This window comes from Narcine bancroftii, chromosome 6, assembly GCF_036971445.1.
Source record: "Narcine bancroftii isolate sNarBan1 chromosome 6, sNarBan1.hap1, whole genome shotgun sequence".
In the NCBI taxonomy this organism is placed as follows: Eukaryota; Metazoa; Chordata; class Chondrichthyes; order Torpediniformes; family Narcinidae; genus Narcine; species Narcine bancroftii.
The window spans coordinates 97,756,672-97,781,469 of NC_091474.1; the positions used below are offsets into that span (position 1 = coordinate 97,756,672).

At 44.3% G+C, this 24,798-nt stretch overlaps 1 protein-coding gene across 4 annotated transcripts in view; it reads right to left on the minus strand.

Annotated features, from left to right (window-relative positions):
* Window positions 1-24,798, minus strand: part of LOC138736395 (NACHT, LRR and PYD domains-containing protein 3-like) — a 153,933-nt gene that overhangs the window by 19,840 nt on the left and 109,295 nt on the right. For all 4 annotated transcript variants that reach the window (XR_011340256.1, XR_011340255.1, XR_011340257.1 and 1 more), the window contains 4 exons: window positions 21,088-21,259; window positions 20,928-20,993; window positions 12,024-13,761; window positions 6,868-6,954 (listed from right to left, as the gene is read on the minus strand). Coding sequence is in view for 1 of the 4 variants with exons in the window: in XM_069885867.1 (XP_069741968.1) it covers window positions 6,868-6,954; window positions 12,024-13,761; window positions 20,928-20,993; window positions 21,088-21,259 (2,063 nt within the window). In the remaining 3 variants the exon portion in view is untranslated. The remainder of the gene's footprint in view (window positions 1-6,867; window positions 6,955-12,023; window positions 13,762-20,927; window positions 20,994-21,087; window positions 21,260-24,798) is intronic.

The window sequence follows — 24,798 nt, forward strand, 5'->3', positions numbered from 1 at the left end:
AGGGCGAGGAGATCTGTCTGCCCACACCCATCAGGAACTTCAACAATGAAATTTTAATTTTATTAAAAAAATCTAGACCAGTTGTTCTCAACCTTTTCCTTCCCACTCACATACCACTTTAAATACTTCCTATGCCATTGGTGCTCTGTGATGAGTAAGGGATTGCTTAAAGTGGTATGTGGGTGGAAAGAAAAAGTTTGAAAATCACTGTTTTAATCGTCCCTAAGTGACTCGTTATGTGCACGGTTTCATAACCCCAAAGGAAATGGGCGAATGACAATTTTTCCCAAAATTATTTCAGTAACAATTAAAAAGTGGTATGTGAGTGGAAAGAAAAGGATTGAGAACCACTGCTTTAGACATGCAGCCCAAGAACCTGTGCCACCCAATTGACCTACAACCTCCAGTTTGTTTTCAACAGTGGGAGGAGACTAATTAAAAATATGTGCTGTCCAAGGTATTCATGTATATCTTCAATATCTCACTCTAGCAGGGTGTGTACCCACCTGTTTCAAACAGGCATCACTCATACTGGTTCTCAAGAAGGGTGGGGGGGGGGGTGATGTGTGTCTATGTGTCCGACTTCGAGTCGGGTTTCATGTGAGTGTGCAATGCATCACTCACTACGACTTCACTAGTGGTGAGACCCTCCTTAAACTGCCAGGGAGGGCAAATTACAGGGAATTTGGCCCACAGTGTGAATTCCCTCGTCGTGCATTCCCTGGTGTGAAAAGGTCTAATAATATCGATCAGTAGCACTTGCATCATCAGTGATGAAGTGTTTTGAAAGGCTGGTAACGAAGCGTATCAGCTCTTGTCTAAATGATATATTCTAGTTCACCTATCATAGTAACAGGACTACAGCGGATGCCATCTCACTGGCTTTACACAAAGCTCTAGAACACCTGGACAGCAAAGATGCATACTTCAGGATGCTCTTAATCGACTACAGTTTGGCATTTAACACCATCATCCCCTCAAAATTGATCAGCAAACTCCAAAACCTGGAAGTTAATACCCCACTGTATAATTAGATCATGGATTTTCTCACCTCCAGACCACAATCAGTGAAGATTCGTCAGAACTTCTCTTCCACAATCTCCATCAGTATCAGAACACGAAAGGGCAGTGTTCTTTGCCCCCTGCTCTACTCATTTTACATCTATGACTGTGTGGCTCGGTACAATAATACCATCTGCAAATCTGCCGACAATACCATGGTAGTGGGTTGTATAAAGGAGATGAGTCAGCATGGAGGATGGAGAGTAAAAGCTTGGTTCCACTAAGCTTGTACTCAATGTCACCAAAACTAAAGAGCCAATTGTTAACCAGGAAAGGAAAGCCAGAGGTACACAATCCAGTGATCATTGGGGGATCAGAGGATGAGAGGGTGAACTGGTCCTTCACCATTGCTGATGTATCACAACCACTCCTGGGAGCTGAATTTTTGTGAGCACACTCCCTACTAGTAATCTCAAAAGTCACCGCCTCGTTAATTCAAAAACTCAAGTCCCTCACCTTGCACGCCACTGCGTTGACTGCACCTCAGCTCGACTTGGTGATGCTCTAGGATGATGAATATGCCAGAATCCTAGCAGAATTCCCCAGCATTTTTACAATGCAGTTCTCGATGGCCCAACCAAAATATTGAGTACAGCACCACATTCCAACTCATGGACATCCTCTGCATGCTTGAGTGCACAAGCTACCTCCAGATAAATTGTGATTGGGTAAAGATGGATTCTGACACATGGAGGAAATGGGGATTAGTTGCCATTCCTGACAGTATATGGTACCCAAGGCAGCTGGAGAGTGCCAACCTTGTGGGGATTGTCGGCCTCTAAATGACATCACTGCAGCAAATCACTACCCAGCTCCCCATATACAGGATTTTTTTGCGATCCTTCATGGCACTAGGATTTTCACCAAAATCAACCTAGTGCATCAGCAGATCCAAGTTCACCCGGATGACATTCCTAAGACTGCCTTGATTACCCTGTTTGGGCCTTTTGAATTCCTCCGTATGCTTATTGGTTTAAAAAACATGGCCCAGACATTTCAACATCTAATGGACACAGTTACCCGGGGTCTGGATTTCGTATTCATTTATTCGGATGCCATCCTTATCATCAGCCACTTGCTGCAGCAGCATCAGGCCCATCTGTCAACTATGTCAGCCGCTATATCATAGTGATAAACCTGGCCAAATCCCAGTTTGGCCTCACATCAATCGATTTCCTTGGCCTCCGGATCAATCAGCATGGAGCAGTTCCACTAACTTCCAAGGTCGAGGCTATTTGCAAATTTCAAGTGTTTGTTGAAATGATTAACTTTTATCATTGTTTCATGCCAGGTGCAGCCAAAGTTATGCAGACACTTTTCAAACTCTTGTCCAGACATCCCAAGGAACTGAAATGGAATGATGAGGCTGCAGCCAGGTTCGAGACTGCTAAAGGAGCACTAGCAAGAGCCACTTCCACTCTGTCCGAGCACCCATGGGTTGATGTGCCAATGGCTCTGATGGTGGATGCGCCAGGCACTGCAGTAGGCAGGGTCCTGGAGCAGCTTATCAATGGCATCTGAACACCCCTAACTTTCTTTCGTTGTCATTTGAGACCACTGGAGCAAAAGTACAGTGCTTTTGACAGGGAGCTCCTTGCCCTCTACTTGGCAGTATGGCATTTTCACTATTTCCCAGAGGGTAGCAAGTTCACGGTCTACACGGATCACAAGCCATTGACTTTCGCCTTTGCCAAGATGTCAGATCCATGACAAGGACGACAATTCTCCTACATTTCAGTTTACAACTACGATAAAACACATTGCCGGGAAGAACAATCTAGTCGCTGACACGCTACCCTGCACCACCATCACTTCTCTCCATTCGCCTGCTCCCAGTATAGACTACACAGCTTTGGCAGCAGCTCAGCATGAAGATGAAGAGATGGCCGCATATCGCATGCCATATCGGACTGTAATTTGAGGACCTATGTTTTGGCCCACTACTTCGTGACATATCTACCAGCCAACCGAGGCCCGTTGTACCTGCTGTGTGGTGATGTCAGGTGCTTAATGCCATACACAGTTTGGCTCACACTTTGATTAGGACAAGGCTTGTGGCAGGCAAATTCATGCGGCACGGCCTGCACAAGCAAGTCGGCACTTGGGCATCTAATGCCAGACCTCAAAAATTCAGTGCCACACCAAAGACCCACTACAGGCTTTTGAACCCACTCAGCGCATGTTTGATCACATTCACATGGATATCATCAGCCCATTGCGCCCATCCAAGGGCGCTACTCACCTCTTCTCAATAGTAGGCAGGTTCTCAAGATGGCCAGAGGTGGTTCCCCCTCTCCGACATCTCTGCCTCAGCTTGTGCGAGAGGCTCATCGCCAATTGGATAGTGCGTTTTAGATTACCCATGCATATCTCCTCTGACAGAAAAGCTCAGTTTATGTCCAGGTTATGGTCCACAATTGCATAGTTGCTGGGCACGCAACTGCATTGGTCGATGGCCTATCATAGCCAGTCCAATGGCTGAGTGGAACGGTTTCATTATCATAGGAAGACTGCTCTCATGGCATGTCTTAAGGGACCAGATTGGATAGATGAATTGCCTTTGGTACTTTTAGATATCTGTACCACACCAAAGAAGATCCAGCTACGCCCTTCGCAGAATTGGTTTATGGAGCCATCCTAATGGTCCTAGGGTATTTCATTCTGGCTGTAGGAATGTGAGCAGTAGGAATCTCCCACTTTGGTACTCGCGTGCTTAAGGGAGAAAGTGGGTACACTGGCACCTATCCCAACCACCCGGCATAGTTCAATGAGTTCATACCTTCTGCCTGAACTCAAGGACTGCCTTTATGTATTCCTGTGCAGGGATACGCACAGGCCACATGAAGGTCCTTTCAATGTGCTACAGAATGAAAGCTCTACATTTGTTATAGACATTGGCAAGAAACAGTTTCTGAAGATCGCCTTAAGCCAACACATGTGGACCTAGATCAGCCAGCGCAGGGGTCTAGCTGATAGGTGAGACTGTGGTGTCACCTCCAAGCTCCAGTTCGGGGGAGAGGGGGTGGGGGGGATGTGGGAGTTTAATGTGGTGAACCGTGCCACTCCATTATCAAAATGGTGTTCATAGCTGCAGGCTATGAACTCCACAGGATCAGGAGTTCAAAGTAGCACAAAGAACTCTGGGAGGCGTGTCACTTCAGAGGTCAGGTGATTGTGATAGCACGCCAACTGTAATTATTTAAACATGCGAGGATTCTATTAAACAATTCTGTTGTTTCAGCGCACAGACAACTTCTGTTGTGCTTTATTCACTGCATCACTCGCTGAGCCCCTGGATTTCCCTCCAGCTTGCTCCTCAGTTTCCGAAACTCCTCCGTGTATTCATTTTCCCAACTGCTTATCCTCACCTTAGAAAAGAGCCAGAATATTCCTCGTTGTTCAAGCTTCACTCTACTTGCATGAATAACCCACAACTCTAACAGGAAGGTGCATGTTCTGGAGAGTTGGCAACACATTTTCAAAAACAACCATTTTCCCAACCATCCTCTGCTCTCATCAATCTGTTACAATTAACTCGAGCAAATTTCTTATCTTATTCGTTCAAAGAAGCCTTGCCCAATTCTTAATTTTAACTTCAATCCTTACCTGTTATTCTGCATTACTACCTTAAATTTAATAGAACAAGGGTGTCTGGTCCTCACATGTTCATCCACAAACAATCTATCCATTTCTTTGGCTTGGCTTCGCGGACGAAGATTTATGGAGGGGTAAATGTCCACGTCAGCTGCAGGCTCATTTGTGGCTGACAAGTCCGATGCGGGACAGGCAGACACAGTTGCAGCGGTTGCAGGGGAAAATTGGTTGGTTGGGGTTGGGTGTTGGGTTTTTCCTCCTTTGTCTTTTGTCAGTGAGGTGGGTTCTATCCATTTACCCTTAGTAAAAGCACAATACTGGGGAATCTCATCCGATATCCCAGTGTAGCAAAGAGAACATAAATAACCAACATTTTTGTCCTGAGTAAAATTCAGGTAGATGCCTGAATAAAAGTTGGGGGAGGAGCTGGAGGAGGAGCACAGGAAAGAGTTACCCTTCCCAGTTTCTCAAAGCTATATCAAAAGTTGCTCTCTCTCTTGATGAGTCTTCTAAATATTACTACAGATACCGTAACATTCCTGAACACATCGACAAATCCCACCCCATTTCAACTTTTCACACAATGATATTTCCATTTACTACTTGTTATCCATTACTGCGATAACATTTTAATGACATTTTGCAGCAATCTTCTGGCAAATTTGCTCCTCCAATTCTTGTTGATTATTTGGGGGCCTGTAGGAGACTCCTAATTAGGTGCTTATGCCTTTTCTGTTCCTCGGTGCCAGATATATCGCCCCATTAGCCATTTTATCTGTAACGTCACCTGTGCTCATGAAGTGATAATCGCCCTGAACCAATAACATAACACTCTTTCTTCAATTTGCACCTCAGTCATTGAAAGCAACTGTACCCTGGAATGTTGAACTGCCACTGTGGCCTCTCTCCCTTAAAGGTTTACGTTGAGGCTACATCACAAACAAGTAGGCCCACTGAGTAATTTCAGTCACGTGTAAATCCATATCCAAGGTTCATTTGCCTTTCCCATGGAGCCTCTTGAATTAAAATAGGCATAAGTTAGCTGACAGTCCTTCCTCGCTCCCTGCCTTTCTCCTGGAAAAACCCAACATCAACCAACCAATTTTCCCTTGCAACCGCTGCAACCGTGCCTGCCTGTCCCGCATCGGACTTGTCAGTCACCAACGAGCCTGCAGCAGACGTGGACATACCCCTCCATAAATCTTCGTCCGCGAAGCCAAGCCAAAGAAAGAAATGTACTCTCATCACTCTCCATGCTGACTTTTAACCTTTCACTCGCCATAACCTGACTATTCAGATACCATCAATTTCTGCCTTAATAAATACACCTCATGACCTGGCCTCCATTAACACCCGTGGCAGAAAATTACAGAGGTTCAGTGCTCTGACTGACCACATTCCTTAACATTTTTTAAATGGGTACCTCCTCATTCTTCTGAACTTCAAGAGCTCTACCCCATGTTCAAGTGAGGCCTCCCTTATAAACATTGAACATCACATCCCTGCTCTTTTATCCTTTTCCTCTGGATACAAATACCAACATTGCATCTTCACATCCTGGAGGTTAACCTTTAGCATCTCTGCATGAAGCTTCCCAAGTCCCTTTGTACCTCCTAATTTTGAATTTTCTCCATATTCCAATAATAGTCTAGCTTTTAACTATTTTACACCAACGTACATGACAGCACTTTCCAACATTGCATTTCATTTCCCACTTTTTTTCTCATTCTCCTGATCTAAATCTCTTTGTTTCCTCTCACCCTTGATATCCTGCTTCTGAACCTCTTACTCAACTTCCCATTCTCATCACAAACACATTACGTCATACTTCAAATTGCAAAACGAGCTTTGTCTGTTTACCCTCCATCTGTAGAATGTCCTCCAAGTGTTCAGTGACATTTTGGACCCCGGCACCTGCCAGGCAATTCACGATCCTGGCATCTCCTGAATGGACACGGAACCTCAGCTGGTGACTTCAAAATTCCTTGCTCTTTCTTGTCACCATCGTGCCCTTTTTCTATCGCCCGACTTGTCTCCACCAGAACCTCTGAGCCTCAGAGCCAGTCAAAGTCCTACTGACTTGACTGCTGCTGCTAGTTCCTGAAAGTTCATTCCCCAATAACATACCAAGTGCATAAACCTAATTACTGATCATGATCATGTGCAGTGTCAGACACCTAGTGACTGGAAACACAAATCACTGGGACTTACCGAACTTTCTGTATTTTACAGTCTGGTTTCTTCAAAGCCGAGGCTACCAGTTGCACACCCGAATCTCCCAGTTCATTGCCCCCCAAACTAAAAAGAAATAGGGAAAGTGTACATCAAAATGATGAAAATGCTAAGGTCAAACATTTCAAAAAAAAACAAGGCATTTTTCAGGAGCAATGAGAGCCTGAACTGGAAAACAACCAATCTCTTCACAAGTAGGTTTGCTGGAGGAACCAGTGCTTGGTGGTGGCAGGTCAGATGATGGAGCAGTGGTTTAAAGGTAGATGCTAAGTGTACTGAGATTATGAGGAAGGACAGGCAGTGAACAGAGCATAAATGTGGATTGGGATGGATAGGTTGAAAGTATTAATGAAATAGCTGTTAATAAGGGTGATGAATTCAGAGCATCGATCTGTACATGGAATTACAAAATTGGGGCCATTGCAGACAATTTGATGACACAAGGACAGGATTGGTTTATGCAAGTTTGGGGTTTGAATACACCCCAGATTCAGAAGGAATAGGGATGGAGGTAAAAGAGGTGGTAAGTGCTATTGCTAATCTGGGATAATATACGAGCTGCAGAAAGGCAGGATGTCAACTCAGTCATTGTGCTGGAAGTCAGGAAAGGAGCAATCACCCCGTGGAGATATTCTATCAGCCCCCAGAACATTTAGAATTATAGGCAAAATTCGTTAATATGCAAACATAACAGCATTGTTGTCTTAGAGGGGTTCATACTGACTCATACCTCTTTCGTGCAAAAGTAGGCGAGTGGGCAGAATTGGTCAGGTGTGCTCAGGAAGGATTTCTAGCAAACTGGAGGAGAGCCAACTGGAGGAGAGAACCTTCTGGATCAAGTACTATTAATGAACCTGGTCAGGTGACAGAGGTATTGGTGGATGATCATTTCAGACCCAGTGCCTGGAGTTCCCTGAACTTTTTCATGGCCATGGACAAGGATAAGAATAGACAAAATGGGAAGGTGTTCAGATGGCATAGGATTAATTATGACAGAATTAGGTAGGAACTAGAAAGAATAAATCCAGAACAGATACTCTCCGAGAAATGCCCAGCAGATATGTGGAATACATTAAAGGATCATCTGCGTGGGATCCTGGATAGGTTTGCCCAAAGAGACAGGGAAAATTTAATCAGTTAAAGGTACATTGTTTGACAAGTGACGTGGGGATTCTGCTTAGTAGGATAAAGAAGAATGACACAAGGTTTAAAAAGTAAATGTCAGGAAGAGCACATGAGCAGTTAGTGCAACACCTTTACACCACCAGTGATTGGGCCTGGGGTTCAAATCCTGCGCTGTCTGTAAGGAGTTTGCATGTTCTCCTGTTTCTGTATGGTTTCCCCGAGGGCTCCAGTTTCCTCCCACTGTATGAATCGGCCTGTTACTATGCTGTATGCCTAAATTAAAAAAAAATTAAACTTAATATTTAAAAATAGAATGACATGGAAACCTTGAAGGACAGGGAAGGCAGAAGGGGGCATGAGAAGACCTCGAAATGTTGGATTAAGGATGAGAGTGATGGGAGGATGTATTATGGATAAAGTGGGGAACATGTTCCTGGAGTCCAGGGGAAGGTAAGTTCCTAAATTAATACTTTGCTTCAGTGTTAACTGGGTAGAAGGACCTTGGAAAATGCAAGGTCAGTGTAGAAGAGGTTATAGTGTGGAGACCTATTGAGTTTAGATCAGACAAAGTGCTGGATCATATCAAAACTATTTGAAGAAAAAATTCTCGGAACCAAATGCAATATACCCCAGATTATTACAGGAAGCAATCGCAGAGAAGGCGGTGGCACCGGCAATTATTTTTGTGACTTTGGTGTCCACAGAAGAGGTACCAGAGTACTGGAGAAAATGTTTATTTTTGGGAAATGTAATTGGGAAGATCCTGGAAATTGTAGACCATGAAGCCTTACATCAGTGGTGGGCAAACTCTTACAGAGTACTATTAGAGATAGGATCTTCTAGTAGTTGGAGAAGCACAGTCTTCTCAGAGAGAGTGAGTATGCCTTTATCAGATGCAGGTCATGCTTCGGGGGCCTCAGTGTTTAAGAGGAAAGTTATGGAGGACAGATGATGGATGTGGCTTACATTTATTTCTGTAAGGAATTTGACTAGGTTGCCAGGATAGGTTCAATTAATACAGTCATAAAGCATGGGTTCAAAGGAATCTTGGCTGCTTAAATTTGGAGTCAGATTGCCACAGAAAGCGCAGGGTAGTTGTCGATGGAACATATTCTGCATGGAAGTCGAGGAATAGTGGTCTGTTCTAGATCCCCAACCACTGTGATTGATTCTTTATGAACGACGAATGATGAAATGGAGAGGTGGGTCAGTACATTTGCCTATGAAACAAAGGTGTTGTAGATAATGTAGAAAGTTATCAGAGTATAGGCAGAATGCAAAATTGGGCAGAGAAGTATTGCTGATGGAAGGCAATCAGGATAAGAGTGAAGAGATGCAGTCAAACCTGAAGGCGGAAAATGTAGTTAATGGTAGGATTCTTAAGATTATGGAGGAATAGAAAGATCTTGGTGTTCAAGTCCATAGATCCGTCAAGGTAGTCATGCATGTTGAAAGAGTGGTTAAGAAGGTGCACATCAGTCAGGGAATTCAGTTCTGGAGCCATGAGGTAAAATTGCAGCTGTATAAATCTCTGGTTAGTCCACACTTGGAACATTGTGTTCCGTTTTGGTCCCCTCATGACAGTGAGAGTGTAGATGCTTTTCATAGGCTGGAGAGGATTGGAGAACAAATCAAATGAATTGAGTTTGACAGAGCTACAGCTTTTCTCTTTGGAGTGATGATGAATGAGGGGAGTCATAACTGCATGGAAGGGCGGTCCCTGGAATACATTGCTGGAGGCTTGTACAATAAATACAATCAAAGAACTCAGAAACACACATGGATCAAGAAAAAAAGGAGGGTTCTGGGGGTGAAAACATTCGATTGTTGTGGAATATGTTTACATGGGTCAGTACAACATCGTGGGCTGAAGGTCCTGTACTGTGATGTCATGTTCTATATTCTAATTAACTTAATTGCATAGCTGTGAAGGGTGACAGGATACAAGAAGAGACAGACGGAAAAGTGGGAGTCACACCCTGAGGTGGGGCCAATGGTACCTCTGAGGGATGTATTCAGTAACTTCCAGAGGAGATCACCCCATGAGAAGGGGGGCACTAATCCCAAGAGAAAGGGACTGGAATCCTACGATCAGAAGATCAGAAGCCATGAATTAGGCAGTTCAGGACATCGAGTCTGCTTCGCCATTTAAATTATTGCTGATATATTTTTCTTTCACCTCCATCTGCCTCAACATGATACCTGCACATCTCTGAAACTTATCAACCTCTGCTTTAAATATAACCACTAGCCTGGTCTGGACAGAAGCATGTGGCAATGGAATCCATAGGTTCACAGCCTTCTGACAGACGGACTTCTCATCTCTGTTCCAACAGACCCTATTATGAGTCAAAACATCTGTGCCACTCAGGCAGCTATTTTCCATTGCAGCATGGAAATTACGAGAAGCAGTTGGCCATTTGCTCCTTTGAGAACCCTTGGTCAATCTTCTAGTCAAGATCAATCATACAAATGCAAATCCCCTGTCCAGTATTCTCCCTCTCCATCTTATCCCATTTGACCTAGAAGTCTCTCACTCCTTTTTGAATATATTTCTTAATTTTGAAATTTATTTTCCCATTTCCAGAAAATGAATGCTCCAAGTTATGTCTTCTTTGGCTTGGCTTCGCGGACGAAGATTTACGGAGGGGGTAAAAGTCCACGTCAGCTGCAGGCTCGATTGTGGCTGACAAGTCCGATGCGGGACTGGCAGACATGGTTGCAGCAATTGCAGGGGAAAATTGGTTGGTTGAGGTTGGGTGTTGGGTTTTTCCTCCTTTGTCTTTTGTCAGTGAGGTGGGCTCTGCGGTCTTCTTCAAAGGAGGTTGCTGCCCGCCGAACTGTGAGGCGCCAAGATGCGTGGTTTGAGGCGATATCAGCCCACTGGCGGTGGTCAATGTGGCAGGCACCAAGAGATTTCTTTAGGCAGTCCAAGTTATGTTATTTGTCATCAAAACACGCCTTAAATCCTTGGGAGTACCCCCCTCCATGGCGAGTAACCTATCTCAAATTCCTTAATGCATAAATCTCAAATGAACCCCTCAAACCATTGTCCTCTGCTTGTAGGTATCTCTCCTGTTTGAAAATATTTTCTCCTTACTTCAATTGTTTGCCTCATGTTTTGCACACATATTCTACCCCTACCTAAGCCTTTACCAAACCAAGGAAAATATATAGTGTTTGGTGAGTGAACCTCCTCAAGTTGTCTTCAGTACAAAAATTTCTTTCCTGATGGATCAGGAATAGTATTTCTGGTAATGGCCCAAATTATATTTCATGTAATTGCTTCCCTCAATTTTTATTCCATGACCTAGCTGATTAAATCAAACAGCCAGCATACCTTATTGATCAACATGAGTGACAAAGAAAGTGTTCTACACATTTGCCTTCATTAGGCAAAGCACTGTGTACAAACGTTAGGCATCACGACACAGCTATACAAAACATTGGTGAGACGGATGTGCATATTCTGCACAGCTCCAGACACTCAGCTCTTGGAGGCATGGCTATTAGGACTGGAGGGTTGGAATAATGGAGGGCTGTTTGCATAGTCAAGGACACTTTGATCACATTGTACAAGGTTGAGAGGCCAATTTTCAAGATTCATATCATCATGTCGAAGACAGAGATGAATAGTGATAGTCTTTCCTGGCTAAATGAGCATATGTTTAAGGTAATAGGGGAAAGATTTGAAAGGGACCAGAGGCACACTTTTATTTACATATAGGGTGATGTAGTGGGTATGTGGAACAAACTGCTGCAGAACATGGTAGAGGAAGACAAAAGGTTTTCAAAGACAATGGCAGAGGTATATGGGTGGGAATATGATCGAACAATATGGCTTAAGCACACGCTGATGAGACTAGCTCAGGTTTGGCATGAAGTAGTTTGGACAATGGGCCTGTTTCCACGTGATATTTGCTGCTTTAACACAGTTTAAAAGCATTTTTTTTAAAGCAGATGAAGTGTGACACTGTTATACTTTGGTAGAAAGACAAACTAACTGTTACCCCAACTCCTGGCACTTGTGCAACTCGGTTGCTAGCCGCTGGAGTCCTTCACAGTGGATTTTGCAGTGCTCCAGGTTGAGACATTTTATTGTTTCACAATGCACAATGGCAAGGGAAAGGACTGTGCAGTCAATCGGAGTCAACACCAATCCAGTCAATGAAAGTGCTTCCATAGATCCAAGTGTAGCCTGAGCTAGTGCCCTATTCTGAGACTCAAACAGGTAGTGCAATGTGTTCAGGAGGCTCCTTTTGCCAGCTTCACTCCACGTGTTTCCAATCTGACGTTGAACTTCCTCCTTCACCCAGTCAATTACTCGGCAGGTTGTTTGATGAGGAAATTTACCTAGAAAATCCTCCAGGGGCCGAGCTGACAATGGTGAGGAGAGACCAGCAACAAAACGTAAAAATATCTCAAACCGTCCATCTATGGTGCTGTGGGCTTCAGTGAGGAATTTCAGTATATCCCCCTGGTTCGCAGTTAGGTATTGTGTGACTGCGGCTACAAACTCTTGGATGGTGAGGTGAGGGAATGTGTACACCATGCTCTGGGTAGAATTCTTTAACTCAAAAAGTTCCATCAGGAATCCTGAGAGGAATTGGGAAGGCTGAAGATCATACTTCTCCAAGTCTGCACATGTAAACACAATCTTCTTCTCGGACACTCCTGTGAAAGCCATCCGACCAACCCTCAGCAACAGGTCACGGGAATTCTCAATCTTAAGGCTGTGGTTTTTCAGGATGTTGTAAATATAGTGGGAATATAGTTGGGTGATGGTCTTGGGAACACGCCGTGGGTCCCTGTCTTGTTGTGTGAAGAAAGGACCCAGTGCCAGGGCGAGGATCCAGCAATAGGAGGGGTTGTAGCTCATCGTATACAGGAGCTCGTTCTCCTCCACATGTTTGTTAACAGCCGCTGCCACAGTCTGATCTTCAAAAAACCTCTTGAAATATTCCTTCCGTTCCTCACCAACAAATCCCAGGATCTCGGCCCAAACATTGATCTCTGCCTTTTCCAGTAAATATAATGCAGTGGGGCGGGTGGTCAACAGCACTGAACACCCTGGGAGAAGTTTGTGTTGGATTAAACTGTACACAATGTCAGTCACTTCACACCAGCATTCGGGATCTGGACACATGTGCTGCGGTTTTCCATATCTCTCTTTATTAGAAAAATCAATTTTGTGCTTGAATTCATCTAAACCATCAAATATAAATAGTAATCCCTGTGGATTCTTCCAGATATCTCTCAGTGTATTCCCAAAATAAGGATACTGATTTAGAACCAGCTCCATCAGGCTAATTCTCTTGTCCACAGAGTTTAACTCCCGGAATTTGAAACAGAAGACAAACTGGAAGTCATGATATATTTTCCCAGTGGCCCAGTCATGAACAATCTTTTGAACCATTGTTGTTTTCCCGATCCCTGCAACTCCGGCTACTGCAGCTGATCTCCCAAATTTGGATTCCATGCAGCTAAAACTACTTTGGAACAGGTGATCAATCTGGATTTTTTCCAGGTCTTGCTGGAGCTGATTCTCTCTCCATTGTTCGTGTACTCGACCTCTGGCCAACAGCTCGTGTTCCACAAGTGATAGATCTCGAATGGACGATATGACAGTAAGCTCGGCGTATCGACCAAGCAGCGGGAAATCTTTGATCTCCTCCTTCATCAGTATAGTGTTTATTTTCAGAGTTTCAGTTTGTACCTGCAGAGCCTCTTTGTGTATCTTTTGAACATCTTTCATGAGAGGAGACACAAAACAGTTTTCCAAATTAGTTTCAAATATACCATAAAAACAAATTCTCCACAATAATTTACTATTTAATTATTTTCACTAGTTTCTTGAGAGTTACAACAGCAGGGAAATAGATACAAAATTACTACTTTGATAATTTGTCACCAATGTTTAAAACCAGAAATAGTTTGTCATTAAATCCATTTAAATCATTCTGAGGATCCCTCGGGAGTATACCCCAGTGTTGCAATAATAAATGAGAATTTAGAGTTCAGTGATCATGGCAGCCGCTGATGCAAATGCAGCATTGATGCACATATGAATCCAGAAGGAGTGAGGCCATGGCCTTTCAGTGCTTCTCCCCAGTAGCTTATCCCAGACCCTTCTACTTGATGACCACAAGCCAGTTTAAATTGCATGCAGAATGGGACCGAAGGCTACGGTTTGCTTTTTTTAAACTGGAGGTCCACGTTCACGATGATAGCACCTACTTATGATAGTGTGAGCTTAGAGTTCCGGGCTCCGTGGAAGGGAGGAATTAGAGAAGACCCTACAGAGTGAGAAGCCTCTGCAGGGTCTACGTCAGGGCTCAATGGCAAAGAGCCTCACACAAGCACATGGGCTGGTTGTGACTGGATTCCAGGAATCAGATATCGTGCAGAATTTGTAAGGGTGCCGATGAAAGCTTCGGTGATTTGGACCAATGATGTATGTCATGGAATTAGAGAGATGGAGAGAGGGCGAGTGTAATGGAGAGACAGCGTCCACCACCGAGTGGTGCTGCTGCGCTCCTGTTCGGAGGACACACTATCTGCCAATCAAGGTCAAGGACTCACCCCAAGCCATCAAGGTGACCCTTACAATTGGCCCAGGTAAATCACTTCAGTTTACCCTGCTGAGCTCCTGCACTTGGCTTTGAGCCATTAGCCACAGCAACCAACGGGATCAACACTGACCCTTGCAATTGGCCCCCCAGCTTTGCCCCAGAACTATAAAGGACCATGTGCGCCTTTGTTCTGTCTCTTTGTAAGTATCACCTCCTGTACTGGGATGCGGTGGGGTGAGTCTTGATGCTAGGTAGCAGAGCCGTGTCGATACCGGTCAAGGGGTTGGGGAACATAATATCTTGATTTGATTGTTGAGTGTATATGCTTTTGTAACTTCCCCAGTTTCTGTTGGTTTCGCCCTCGTCATCCGAAAGTGTATATTTGCCTCCCCCTGTGTATTGTGTATTTGTAGAAGTCGCTTTACCTATCGACCTTGATGTCCCATTTCCATCACTGCAATAAACTTGTGCTTTGTATCTGTACTTTGGTCTGGTTCTTAACCTGTGGGACCCACACGAACCCAAACAACAGTGAGCAAAAGAGCGAGCCAGCCAGCACGCGCAAGAGAGAGCGAGCCAGAGTGTGAGAGATCCAGCCAGCGCAAGAGAGAGACAGCACGCGCGGGAGAGAGAGAGCCAGCACACGCGGGGGAGAGAGAGAGACAGCCAGCGTGCGAGAGAGAGAGAGCCAGCCAGCGTGCGAGAGAGGCAGCCAGCGCGCGAGAGAGAGACAGCCAGTGCGGGAGAGCCAGCCAGCGCGCGAGCCAGCCAGCGCGCAAGAGAGCCAGCCAGCGCGCGAGAGAGCCAGCCAGCACGCGAGAGAGCCAGCCAGCGCGCGAGAGAGCCAGCCAGCGCGCGAGAGAGCCAGCCAACGCGCGAGAGAGCCAGCCAGCGCGCGAGAGAGCCAGCCAGCGCGCGAGAGAGCCAGCCAGCGCGCGAGAGACCCAGCAGCGCGCGAGAGACCCAGCCAGCGCGCGAGAGACCCAGCCAGCGCGCAAGAGTGAATGAGCATGTGCACAAGAGAGAGCCAACCAGCATGAGAGCCAGAGCCTGTCAGTGTGAGAGCCAGCCAGCCAATGCGAGAGCCAACCAGCACGCATGAAAGAGCGAGCCAGCACGTGAGGGCCAGCCAGTGAGAGAGATAGAGAATTAGAGAGGGAGCAAGCAAGAGAGAGAGAGAGAAAGAGCAAGCAGGCATGAGAGAGAGCGAGCGAGGAGGCGCAAGAGAGAGCGAGCGAGGAGGTGTAAGAGAGCGAGCGAGGAGGTGTAAGAGAGCGAGCGAGCAGGCGCGAGGAGAGAGAGAAAGCAGGCATGAGAGAGAGCGCGCAAGCAAGCGCGAGAGAGAGAGAAAACAGGCACGATTGAGAGAGAAAGCAGGCACGAGTGAGAGAGAAAGCAGGCACAAGTGAGAGAGAAAGCAGGCACGAGTGAGAGAGAAAGCAGGCACAAGTGAGAGAGAAAGCAGGCACGAGTGAGAGAGAAAGCAGGCATGAGTGAGAGAGAAAGCAGACACGAGAGAGAGAAAGCAAGCGTGAGAGAGAGAGAGAGAAAGCAGTAATGAGAGAGAGAAAGCAGGCACGAGAGAGAGAAAGCAGGCACGAGAGAGAGAAAGCAGGCACGAGAGAGAGAAAGCAAGCATGAGAGAGAAAGCAGGCAAGAGAGAAAGCAGGGACGAGAGAGAGAAAGCAGGCACGAATGAGAGAGAAAGTAGGCACGAGTGAAAGAGAAAACAGACATGAGAGAGAGAAAGAAAGCAGGCACGAGAGAAAGCAAGCGTGAGAGAGAGAGAGAGGGGGAAAGCAGACACGAGTGAGAGAGAAAGCAGGCACAAGTGAAAGAGAAAGCAGACACAAGAGAGAGAAAGCAAGCGTGACAGAGAGAGAGAAAGCAGGCACGAGAGAGAGAAAGCAGGCACGAGAGAGAGAAAACAGGCACGAGTGAGAGAGAAAGCAGGCAGCCAAGGCAGGGGAATTTCCCTGGTTTGTCAGGGAAGCCAGGAGTATCCCTGACAACTTCATCTGTGAGAAGTGCATCCAGCTGCAGCTCCTGAAAAACTGAGTTCAGGACTTAGAGCTGAATGAACCCTGCAACATTCGGACAGCAGAAGGTGATTGATGAGAGTTATAGGGACATTGTCACACCTGGGAGATAGGAAGAGGGTAGATGGGTAATGGAACATACCTTTGTGTGCTTGCCCCTGAATAACAAGTATTTCTGTTGAGGGGATGATTTATATGGTACAAGCCATGGCAATCAGGTCTGTAGCATGTAGTCTGGTCCTGTGGCTCAGATGGGAAGTGAGGAGATAAAGCAAGCTGTACTGATAGGGGATTCCATAGTTAGGGGGACAGGTAAGAGGTTCTGTGGAGATCGAGTATCCAGAATGGTATGTTGCCTCCATAGTGCCAGGGTCCGAGATACCTTAGATTGAGTTTGTGGCCTTCTCAAGAGGGAGGGTAAGCAGCTAGAAGTTGTGGACCATGTAAGGACCAATAACGTGGGTGAGGAGGTCCTGAAAGGAGAATTCAGGCACTAGGTTGAAGGACAGGTCCTCCAGGCTAGTGATCTCAGGATTGCCACCTGTTCAGAGTGGTAGTGGATGGTTACTTCTCAGACTGGAGGCCTGTGATTAGTGGTGTTCCTCAGGGATCGGTGCTGGGACCGTTGTTGTTTATTGTCTACATCAACGATCTGGATGATAATGTGGTAAATTTGATCAGCAAGTTTACTGATGACACTAAGGTTGCAGATGTTCTGGATAGTGAGGAAGACTTTCAAACTTGGAGGGATCTGGACGAACTTGAAAAATGGGCCAGAAAATGGCAGATGGAATTTAATGCAGAAAGTGTAATGTGTTGCATTTTGGAAGGACAAACTAAGTCAGGACATACACAGTAAATAGTTGGGCACTGAGGAGTACAGAGGAACAAAGAGATCTGGGAATACAGACACATAATTCCCTGAAAGTGGCGTCACAGGTAGACAGGGTAATGATGTAAGCTTTTGGCATGTCGGCTTCGTAAATCAAAGTATTACGTACAGGAGTTGGAGGTTGTATAAGACAATGGTGAGGTCAAATTTGGAATATTGTGTGGAGTTCTGGTCCCCAAACTATAGGAAGAATATCAGTAAGATTGAGTGAGTGCAGAGAAGATTTACTTGGATGTTGCCAGGTCTTCAGGAGTTGAGTTACATGGAAAGATTTATTCCTTAGAGCATAGAAGAATGAGAGGAGATTTGATTAGAGGTTTACAAAATTGTGAGAGGTATATGCGAGTAGGCTCTTTCCACAGATTTGGAGGGATAAATGCATGGCCTTAGGGTGAAAGGGGAAAGGTTTAGAGGGGAACTTCTTCACTCAGAGAATGGTCAGAGTGTGGATTGAGTTGCCATCTGACATGGTAAATGTGGACTCATTCTTAAGTTTCTTTATAATTTTTCTTGTTCTTTTTTAAATTTTGTTCTTTTTAGAATAAATAGATCTTTTGGTGGTATTGGAGTACATCGTGATTAGGGTAGAAAGAGGAGCCTGACAGACATATGTAAAAAACACTACTGTCTGATCTCACATGTTTACATTTATTTAAAGAAATGTTGTGATTACAGTTGTGGAGAAAGGAACAGAATCTTAAAATGAAAATTACAGACCCTGAGGAAATGTGGAAAAACTTGCTTATTATCTTAAATAAATCATCAGTCTGTGATGTCAGACATTTTGAGGGATTTTTATATTTGAATTTTACATCAGTTCTTTTATAAAACTACTGAGATGATATGTTAAAAAGATCTATCCATGCTGAATCAACATATTTCTGATTAAGGACTCGTAAGTTTTAAGAATAAATTGGATAGAGAGGTCTGGAGAATTATGGAATGGGCACAGGTCAGTGGGACTAGCGGAATGATGTTTCAGCACAGACGAGAAGGGCCAATACCCTGTTTTCTGTGCTGTAGTGTTCTATGGTTCTAAGAGCCATGATGTAATCTTTCAGCTTTAAAGTCCTGTTAGATCTCAGTGGAGGCTGCTTCAATACAGGGAGGTTGTTGGTGCATTAGAGAGTGTGCTGAAGTGATTTACAAAGATGATGCCTGGATAGGTGAACATTACTTTTGAAGCAAGGTTGGGAGAGCTGGTTTTTTTTTTCCTCTTTGAGGCAATGAAGGAAGAGTGGTGATTTAATTGATGTATATAAAATTATTCAGGCCTTAGATGGGGGTAGACATCCAACACCTAATTCCAGAGGCAATAATAGGTAATACCAGAGAATATCTGTTTAAAAGGGCTGTGGAAATATTGGTGGGGGGGTTGGGGGTGGGGTGGGAATGTCAGAAGTTTTATATACAGAGAGTGGATGGTGCTTGGAAACATTGTGGGGATGATGGTGAAGGCTGGTAGGATAAGGACATTAAAAACACTTCCACACATGTTCATAGATGGAACATAAGAAAAAAATGGTTATTGTGCAAGGCTGGGAAAGATTAGATAGTTTTTAATTTGGAAATTAAATTCACTATGACCAATGTCAAGGTTTAATTCATTACCATGATTATCACCAATTAATTTCTGGGGGAGAGAGAGTTGTACACATATCCTCTGCTAAGATGTTGGAGGTAAAGTACATGGCCTCTTTGTTGGAAGTTATGTTTAATAAAAGTGCACAAAGAAATAAGTGAGCACATGGACAATAGATAGACTTTATGCAGAAAAGGTGTTATGGCTATTCTGGTAGAAAGAATGGGGATGGGGAGTGAAAAAAAAAAACAGATTGTTCCTGAAATTCATAGAATCTCCAAAATTCAGTAATTGAATTTATTTAGTTCTACACAAAGCTTGTAAAATTAATGTTCACTTTAATCCACATTTAGCTTCTACACCCTTTGTAATCCAGTACTGTAAAGCAGTGGAAGAATAAGGAAGTTGTTGTGTACATCCCTGAGAATAAACAGTACATTTTCATCTTTTGCCAGGAGGAATGATATCCATGACCCAGATAGATTTCATCAGATTCATTCTTTGTATGAAAATTCTGGTGCATGAAGAAACAATCACAAGAATTCAAATCAAGTTTTTTTTTCCTTCGCCTTCATGGAGAACCATTACTTAGCATCAGACATAACTTATGAGGAAAGATTGCGCAATTTGGGATTGTACTCGCTGGAGTTTAGAAGATTGAGAGGGGATCTCATAGAGACATATAAAATTCTGGCAGGACTGGACAGAATGGATGCGGAAGGAATGTTTCCAATGGTGGGGGAGTCCAGAACCCGGGGCCATGGTTCAAGGATAATAGGCAAACTATTTAGGACCGAGATGAGGAGGAATTTCTTTACCCAGAGGATGGTGAATCTGTGGAATTCATTGCTACAGAGAGCAGTAGAGGCAGGTTCATTTAATATATTTAAGAGGGAATTAGATACATTTCTTCAGTATAAGGGAATTAGGGGTTACAGAGAGAAGGCGGGGACGGGGTACTGAACTTTAAGATCAGCCATGATCTCATTGAATGGCGGAGCAGGCACGAAGGGCCGAATGACCTACTCCTGCTCCTATCTTCTATGTTTCTAATAGAAGTTCCATCAAATCTTTTAATCTCTCCATCTTAGTGGTATATAGTTACTAAAGTATGATAACATTTTTCATAGATAATTTGGTGACTACATGGATTTAGCTACCAGAAGATGTGATAGGGGTAAATGTAATTACAATGCTTAAAATACATTTGGAAAAATATATAGATTGGAAACGTTTGGAGGGACATGGGAAAATGCAGTTAAATGGCACCATCTTTGGTAAGCACCTTAGTTTGCTTGGGGAAAATGGGCTGAAAAGGCTGTTTACTATTTATGGGTTTTGGTGGGGGTGGGAAGAGGGGAGGGAGGGAAAGGGGGGAAAAAAGGGAGAAAATGCCACTGTAAATTTAATGAGAAACGTTTGTACATATTTTGGTTGATATGGTTCACAATGTGAAAAATAAAAAAAATTATTAAAGAAAAGCTTGTTTCCCCGCTGCATTGCTGTGTGTTGATTTTCAGTGCTTCAAAAATTTTAAGGGTTATGGAAAAGAATCAAAACGGATCAAATTCAACAGTGGAGGAGTCTCCTGGGGATAAATGCTCATCAGCACAAAGGCCCATTTACTGTTGAAGGTTCATCCTCAACCCTCACATCTTTCACTTCCATAAAAAAAATTCTACTATAATCACGTACCCTTTGCTCTTGTCTATGTTTTGGCAGCTTCAAAAAGCAAGAATTTGGTTTGTCACAAGTAGTGCTGTATGTGCAACAATATACATTCCTCGGTGACACTGTATGAATGTCCATGCAAAATTATATTTACTTACCCTTCAGATGATCAGACATTTCAGATAAAATGTGCATTTTCTTGAAAGATTTCATGAGATCAGCACCTGTTGAAGTAATTTCAGGAATTGTTTGAGTCTCATTGTAATACATATGGCGGAATATGTTCCAACATGCAATTTGGCATGAGATTTACCGTACCTTGTTCCTCCATCTCTTTGAGCAATTTGCCCAATTTTGGGACAAGGTGATGCATCTTCACAAAGTATTTCCAGATCAGCTTTCCATCGGTTGCCTTTTTCTCCATCACTAGGCGAAGGAGGAGTTTGGAACTGGCCACCCGGCCTCCTCTCTCCATACGTTTCATAATTTGCTGCGAAGCATAACAGTGATAACAATGTAAAGCAAGGCGCAAGTAAAAAGGGCAGCACGATTAGGATAGTGGTTAAAGCAACACTGTTATGGTGCGAGAAACCTGGCTTTGATTCCAGCACCATCTGTAAGAAATGCATATATTCTCCCTGTGTCTGCATGGGTTCCTCCGGCTCCTTCGGTTTCCTCCCACTCTTCAAAACATACTGGGGTTTCAGGTCAACTGGGCAGCACAGTCTCATGGACTGAAAGGGGCTGTTACTCTATTGCATGTTTAAATTCAAATTCAAATTCACACATAGTGAGTTGATAAGAAACTGTTCAGTGATGGGAGCTCCAAGATATTTTGTGCTCAAAGTTCAGTTGTGGGCTAGGTGAACTTTACTCTGCACACGAGCTGATGTGTTGACAATGGCGAACCCATGAACTAGCAAAAAGCCAAAATGGATTCAAGTTGGCTCGGGCACATAAGACTGCTATATTGAGTTGAAGTTTTAACATCTTCGCTTTCCTCTTCCTTTCATTGTGCAACACATCTCAAAGTCTTGCTTCCCAAAGCCACTTCAAAGCCTCGGGCATGTTATGGAATAGAAGGAAAAACCGAAGATCAACATCATTGGGACATCTTCAACAAAAACAGATGCATCCGTTCTATCCGCAGTGCAGCACATGAAATGAGCTTAGTCTGTTGAATGCATTACACCTGTCCTGCAGTGATACATCTAGAATACGGCACTAGAACATCTAGGGCAGCACGGTTGGTGCAGTGGTTTGTGCAATGCCTTTACAGTGCTAGTAATCTAGACTTGGGTTCGAATCCTACACTGTCTGGAAGGAGTTTGTACTTTCCCTTGTGACTGCGTGGGCTCCAGTTTCCTCCCACTGTGTTTGAAATGTTAATTGAGTGTAAAATGGGCGGCACGGGATCATGGGCCAAAACGCCCTGTTATCGTGCTGTATGTCTAAAAATTGAAATAAAATTAAAACACAACACAAATTCTGTCCATTTAAAGAATGGCAGCTGACAAATAGGAATAATACAGCAATGTTACTCTTCCACATCAAGTACCATTTCTGAATTTTCATTCAGATTCAGGGAACTAAAACTGTCACAATTCTTCCACTGATCATGATCGCATTTACGTTCTGAAATAACCTTGCTCACTTCTCCACTATTACTTAGATCATAGTGTGACTTGCAAACTGACTAATCATGCCACCTTCTTTCTAAATCAAATAATTACTATTATTGACAAAATTCAGCGGACCAACATCGATCCCTGCAATAAATGGCACTTCATCCACAAATGTTAATGCTCCACAACTGACCTATAGTAACAATATGTAGGATGCACTGAAGCAACTCAGCAAGAAACCTTGGACAGACCCTTCCAAATACACAAGCTCTACCTTTGGCTTGGCTTCGCGGACGAAGATTTATGGAGGGGGTAAAAGTCCACGTCAGCTGCAGGCTCGTTTGTGGCTGACAAGTCCGATGCGGGACAGGCAGACACGGTTGCAGCGGCTGCAGGGGAAAATTGGTTGGTTGGGGTTGGGTGTTGGGTTTTTCCTCCTTTGCCTTTTGTCAGTGAGGTGGGCTCTGCGGTCTTCTTCAAAGGAGGTTGCTGCCCGCCAAACTGTGAGGCGCCAAGATGCACGGTTTGAGGCGATATCAGCCCACTGGCGGTGATCAATGTGGCAGGCACCAAGAGATTTCTTTAGGCAGTCCTTGTACCTTTTCTTTGGTGCACCTCTGTCACGGTGGCCAGTGGAGAGCTCGCCATATAACACGATCTTGGGAAGGCGATGGTCCTCCATTCTGGAGACGTGACCCACCCAGCGCAGCTGGATCTTCAGCAGCATGGACTCGATGCTGTCGACCTCTGCCATCTCGAGTACTTCGACGTTAGGGATGAAAGCGCTCCAATGAATGTTGAGGATGGAGCGGAGACAACGCTGGTGGAAGCGTTCTAGGAGCCGTAGGTGATGCTGGTAGAGGACCCATGATTCGGAGCCGAACAGGAGTGTGGGTATGACAACGGCTCTGTATACGCTTATCTTTGTGAGGTTTTTCAGTTGGTTGTTTTTCCAGACTCTTTTGTGTAGTCTTCCAAAGGCGCTATTTGCCTTGGCGAGTCTGTTGTCTATCTCATTGTCGATCCTTGCATCTGATGAAATGGTGCAGCCGAGATAGGTAAACTGGTTGACCGATTTGAGTTTTGTGTGCCCGATGGAGATGTGGGGGGGCTGGTAGTCATGGTGGGGAGCTGGCTGATGGAGGACCTCAGTTTTCTTCAGGCTGACTTCCAGGCCAAACATTTTGGCAGTTTCCGCAAAGCAGGACGTCAAGCGCTGAAGAGCTGGCTCTGAATGGGCAACTAAAGCTGCATCGTCTGCAAAGAGTAGTTCACGGACAAGTTTCTCTTGTGTCTTGGTATGAGCTTGCAGGCGCCTCAGATTGAAGAGACTGCCATCCGTGCGGTACCAGATGTAAACAGCGTCTTCATTGTTGGGGTCTTTAATTCTTGGTTCAGCATCATGCTGAATTTTGCTCTACCAGGCAGAAGGAAAATGGCAGCAAAAGTTGCAGGAAGTTTTCCTCTCAGCCACATTGTCCTGACTTTGCTTATGACCAAATGGCAACATAAATGAAGGATCTAATGTGAGAATGGGAGTTTTTTCAGCACATGAATCAAGGTGATTAACATGACAAATCACTGCCACTTCCTCACCACCACCAAGGATGTGGAATACAATTCATTCTTCGCCATAAAACCAAAATAGGAAGCAAAACATGAATTCAATGTCAGGCCAAACCAGTGCATTATGTCCCTAGACATTATCAAGGCATAGAAGGATGTCTCTGAGCAGGTGCAGAATATTCTTAAAGGGGAGGGTGAGAAGCTAGTAATCATGGAAAGAGTAGGGTAGAGGTTCTGCAAAGCAAACATAGGGAGTTAGGAAATAGGTTGAAGAGCAGAACCTCCAAGATGGTAATCTGTGGAATACTTCCAGTGTCACAAGCTAGGGAAGATCAGAATAGGAAGATAGTGCAAACAAATAAGTGGCTGAAGAGATGGTGCAGGGGGCAAGGTTTTAAGCTCTTGGATCATTGTAACCATTAATGGGGAAGGAAAGATCTGTAAAACTGGGATGGGTTGCACCTGAACTGGAGGGGAATTAATATCTTGGCAGGGAGGTTTGCTAATGCTGTTGTAGTTAGGGGTGGGGGGGCGGAGAAGGGGTTTAAACTGGATTCACAGGGTGAGTGGAGTTAATGTGACAAGGTAGAGGAAGTGGTGGTTGGCGCAAAAATAGCTGATAAGGAGTTAGTATGGAAGAACAGGCAGACAGGCAAAATTACAGCCATTGGTTTGAGTTGCAATGCCATATGGACAAGTGTCAAACAAAGTAACAAATCAGGGCTAAAATTTTGTATTTAAATGTGTGAGAAACAGAAGTACCTTTAAAGAAATTGCTCGAGACAAAAATTGAGAACAAAGAACATTTATTATACAACAATGCAAAGTTGGGTGCTTC